The 5,183-nt window shown below is 38.6% G+C and overlaps 1 protein-coding gene across 1 annotated transcript; it reads left to right on the forward strand.

The window, feature by feature from the left end:
• Positions 1–2,185: 2,185 nt before the first annotated feature.
• LOC107739966 (polymeric immunoglobulin receptor) lies at positions 2,186–5,183 on the forward strand. The gene is made up of 6 exons (XM_016552233.1): positions 2,186–2,234; positions 3,192–3,527; positions 3,640–3,945; positions 4,053–4,385; positions 4,477–4,776; positions 4,861–5,183. Exons 1-6 carry the CDS (start codon positions 2,186–2,188, stop codon positions 5,181–5,183), a joined length of 1,647 nt encoding a protein of 548 aa, XP_016407719.1.

Consider the following 5,183-nt stretch of genomic DNA (forward strand, 5'->3'; position numbering starts at 1 on the left):
ATTTCAGCAAATGTGGCTTTGTATGGAAGGCTGATAGGGCCAAAACACTTTAAACGGTACATGTGAAGTTTTAACGCAGCAATTTTGAATGTGTTTATTTTGAATGTGTAGACACGTTTGAACGTAATATTTTTTAAAGCAGATTTATCTCGAGATTTACCCATATAAAAATTATTTTTAGCCCATATATCGCTTTACTGATATCTACTGTGCTGGAGTAAATTAAACGTAAATTAAAACTTTCCTACCTGAGAAAGAAAAAAAAAACAAATTACATGACAAATCATGAGACTGACATCACACACAACCTAACGATGCATTATCCCTCATGAGCAAATATAATGTCTGATATTTGCATACATGCATGCCATTGTACAATTACAGCATCCTTCATGAATAAAAACATGATGTCTGATGCCTTCCATTGCTTCATCATGTCATCACTGTTTCGAAACGTTTCAGTGAACCCATGAACCAGTGGGGTTTACCTGTTCTCGAGTCAGGTTTCTAAATTTGTAGACATTTTTAACTGACACACTGTATTTGTATAATAAAAAGGCCGAGTTGTACTAGACTTTTATTAGCCTGACTAAGCAAGTTCTTCAAAACACAATAAAAACAAGCCCTACTAATTAATAAAACATCACATATTATAAGACCCTTCTTATTGAATTGTATTAGTTGACTTGTTAATTGCATTTAAAGGCAGAGTAAGGGATTTCTGGAATCCAATGTTGATATTTGAAATCACCAAAACAAACACGCCCCTACCCCAAAAGGGTCTTGCCCCTATTTTGATAGCTCCGCCCCACATATACGTACGCAACCCAGGAAACGATTAGTTCTGTGAAACAAAGCAAAACCAATGTTACACCGTGTCTACGGACGTGAGCGGCGCGGCGCAGCAAATCCCCGACAGAAAACTGCTGCCGGGTTCTATTTATGACGTGCTGACACCGATTTCAAATGGTTTTCAACGGTCGTTTGACCTCTTTCTCGCGTCCAGTGTAGGCAGACTTTAGTTGTTGTAGACACGGTGTTACTCACCCATTGAGAAGAAACCAAGCAACCTCGTCGTCCGATCGCAGGCCTCCGCTCCTTGAGTTCTCTCCAGCGCTGGAAAGCTGATCCGATATTTACACGGGTCCTACTTCTTGCCTTATCGTTCCGCAGACGTTTTCCTCTTTTGTTTTTTATCCGCCATCTCTATCTTTCTGTCGCTCGGCTCGGCTAATGTCCGTCCCATGCACTGAACGCGCTCTCCTCCACATCACGAGTAGACACGCCCCTTATTGCTGATTGGCTACAAGTTTGTTTTGCGATTCGGCCCGAATCAGTTTTCTAAAGTGTTTTTGAAAAATCACTTAACTCTGCCTTTATTAGATTACAATTTCAATAAAGATATTTGAGGTTGGTTTGATATTGCTGTTTTATGTATGTTTTGGCCTGAGTTTGTGTGGCATTTACAGCATGTGGAGTTTTGAGCGCTTCGAAACAACAAATCATTTTTCAAAGCAATTGTTTCCCCCATCACTATTGAGAGGTTGGTGATGATTTTGATTTCCACTGGTCAAGAAAGCAGAAGTGAAAGGACGTCGGATCCATAAATAGACTGTAATATATCAGATGCAAATGACAAACAGCAGAAGAAATTAGAAATCTCTTAGATCTCATGATGAACCTCAATCAATTTCTAGGCCTTTCACAGCATCCAATACATATACAATTCCAACTGTATGTTTAATCATGTTTTAAGCTAATGGATGTCTAATTAATCTTAACTCATGTCAGTTTTTTCTGTGTTTTCATTGATGAACGCAGCATGAAGATATAATAAATGCCTTTAAACCATTAAAGCCGTTAACACAGTCACTCTGTAAGCATACAGTCTGTGTTTATGTTCATATACCATTGTGCCATTAGTCTTGTGTGTTATATGCTTATACAGTATGTTTCTCTGCATGTTTGCAGAGTCTTTCACACATATTATCACACTTAATGCCCTGTTTCTGGGTGGAACCGTTCAGAGAAAGAGGAAGCAGAAATGTGAGAGGAGGATGTGTGTGTACTTTTAACGATTATTTACATTCATGCATTGCATTGAAGGTATTTTGTCAATTCTTGCTTTCTCTGGATTGTGATCTGTTTTTTCTCTGAATATCAGTGAGACTGAAGTCAATCTGGAATGAGGGTCGCCATCATTACCATCATCATCACTATCTGTCTGATCTCAGGTCAGTTCTTTACTAGTCAGTCTAGTCAAATAATGCTTTAAATTATACGGCCCAGATTGAAAATATTAAATAACCCAGAGCAAATGAACTTGTGTTTGGCAGGTCAGGTACTTTGTTTCAGTGTGATTGGCTGCACTGGAGGGAGTGTAATGTTCAAGTGCACATACAAGTCTAATGATCAGCATAAAATAAAGTATATCTGCAGAAACAGAAACTGTACGACGAGTATCAGTACTGAGACTCAGCGCGGTTGGGTTAATAATGGGAGATTCTCTCTGTATGGCGATGAAAACAGCAGATTCTTCACAGTGTTTATCAGGAACCTCAGCAGAGAGGATGATGGGGAATATACATGTGGAAACAATCAGGAATGGAGTCATGATGTTACATTAGTAGTGAACAGAAGTGCGTATGATACTTTATTACCTACTACATTAAGTATTATACTTTTATTATAGTACTGTTTAAAGGTGCACTACGGAAAAAAAATTATTTAGCAAATTCATAAGTGTTCAAACTGCCTCACTGCATTATAATAATTCACAACAGTATAATAATGATTTATAATCTGAGCTGAAAAATGTCAGTTTTATGTCAGTGTTATTTGAGAGGTCATGCAAAGAAGGCCCGTCTACTAAACGTTACATGTTCAAATTACATTTTATCTGGATATTTGCCTTGTAGTACAAACGTTTTCTGCCAATATGTCTCTGTCTTGATGTACAGTAGGATGACAGATCTGTCTTATCTTTTGATCACAGGTGACCCTACAGTACATAGACCTAAAAGAAACACAACCCATGTTAATGTAAATAACTCTGCAAGGAAAGTGACACTTTATGTGTCAAACGGAGATGGCGATAGAGAGGCCAAAGTTCCCCAGTGCACCTTTAATAATACTAATAATATTTCAAGATTTCAGTGCATGTCACATTGATTTGTTGAAATCATTTTCAGCCTCTTCTTCTTGTGGGACATCTGTTATCCGGACTGCATATAAAGGACAAACCATCACTTTTCACTGTGAATATGATCATACGTTTCAAACACAAACCAAAGTCTTGTACAGAGTGAACGGAAATCCTGTCCATGTGCTGAACAGCTCACAATCATCACAATCATCTGAGGAGAAGTTCATCCAGTCTGACAGTCAGAAATATCATTTTACTGTGACCATCAGAAACATTTCTGCAGCAGATGCTGGAGTTTATTTATGTGGAGTGGAGAGATATGGACCTTCACACACTATTACTCACATAACCTTCATTAAAGAGATTCATCTGAATGTTTCTGGTGAGTTTAGCTTCATTTTGATTATAAAATCCTTACAGCTCTGGATAAGATACATAAATCCCTCCTGACTGTTAATAATGTAACAAATTGATGAATAAATCTCATCTTGCAGGTCAAATAACTTCTGTCCAGGTTCAGGCCTACATCAGTAAATCAGTCTTCATCACGTGTAAATTTCCACAAGAATTCAAAGGAAACAAGAAATTCATCCAAATACATTCATCACAGAAGATCCCTGTTGATGGACAGAATCAGTGGGTTCATCATGATAAAGTTCATATGTATGATGATACCAGAGAAGGAGTTCTGAAGGTTTTTATCAGTGATTTAACCGCAGCTGATGAAGGAACGTACAGATGTGGAGTGAATATCGCTGACGATCATCTGTTCACTGAAGTCACATTGACAGTCAATCAAGGTAAAGAACTTCTGTCAGGAGCTTGTTTTTGGACACTTTCTAGCAGTTAAAATGAGAAAAAATGATTGGATATTTCTGTTTTTTATTATTATTATTATCGTGTATAGTTGATCACTTTAATGCATCAAGCAAATCAGCTGCAATTATTGGCGAAAGTATGAACCTCACCTGCAATTACCCTGAGAAACACGAGACCATCAAACACATCTGCAAAGAGAACAACGAGAAGATCTGTCAAAACATCAGTTCATCAGAGAAGAACCGCTTTGAGTTTTCTGACAGTGCAGCAGGAGTTGTTAGAGTGAGCATCAGTAATGTGAGCCTGAGAGATGCTGGAGTTTACTGGTGTGGAGCAGAAACCAGACACACGCATCTGACTTCTGTTTCTCTCACCAATAACCACGAGCTGATCTTATCCAATAAACCCCAGCTGACATCCAGTATGTAAAATAACCCTAAAGCATGCAGTTCAATAATATATGCATGTATTGTACAGTGTATGAACAGTTCTCTATTCTCTTTGACTATCAGTGCCTCCACTGGTCAGACGTGAAGGAGATTCAGCCGAGATCAAATGCCCTTATAATGCAAACTATTCAAAAGAAGTAAAGCATCTGTGCAAAGGAAAGTGTTTCACTCAAGATGCTCTGAAGATCATTCAATCAGAAGATCATGATAAAAACCCAAAGATTTCAGTAAAGGACGACACTGAACTCAATCTCTTCACTGTGACCATGACTGAGCTGAGAGCAGAGGATGCTGGGAAATACTGGTGTGCAGTGAAAGACGCGTTTGACCTTCCCATTGAGCTCATGATCATCATGAAGGACGGTGAGGTTGTTTATTTGGGAAGAATCTCAATGTTTCTGCTCATTCTGTAATCATACTCATCATATTTAGTGTTCTGCTCTTCAGTGCTCGTCACCCGTAAAGCGTCTGTCGGAGGATCAGCGTCCATCAGCTGTAAATACATCAAGAATCAAAATCAGTGTTTTTTCTGCAGAGGAGATCAGCCGAATATCTGCGTCAAAGACGGAGTTCGTGTTTCATCAAAAAACAGAATAAACGGCAGATTCTCTCTGACTGACGAAACCTCTGCTGGAGTCTTTACTGTGAACATCAGCAATCTGAGAGCAGAGGATTCTGGGAAATACTGGTGTGCAGAGGAGCATTCTGGGTCCTTCATATTCACTGAAGTTTATCTACATGTGAACGGAGGTAAAATACTCTTTCATTAA

This window comes from Sinocyclocheilus rhinocerous, unplaced genomic scaffold (genome assembly GCF_001515625.1).
Source record: "Sinocyclocheilus rhinocerous isolate Xijiao unplaced genomic scaffold, SAMN03320098_v1.1 scaffold6126, whole genome shotgun sequence".
Lineage (NCBI taxonomy): Eukaryota > Metazoa > Chordata > Actinopteri > Cypriniformes > Cyprinidae > Sinocyclocheilus > Sinocyclocheilus rhinocerous.

Bases quoted from the DNA above. Each gene is read 5' to 3' on its own strand.
- LOC107739966 (XM_016552233.1), top strand. From the start codon at position 2,186: ATGAGGGTCGCCATCATTACCATCATCATCACTATCTGTCTGATCTCA. The intron at 2,235-3,191 runs GTCAGTTCTTTA...AATCATTTTCAG, and splicing joins CACTATCTGTCTGATCTCAG to CCTCTTCTTCTTGTGGGACA. The intron at 4,777-4,860 runs GTGAGGTTGTTT...TCTGCTCTTCAG, and splicing joins CATGATCATCATGAAGGACG to TGCTCGTCACCCGTAAAGCG.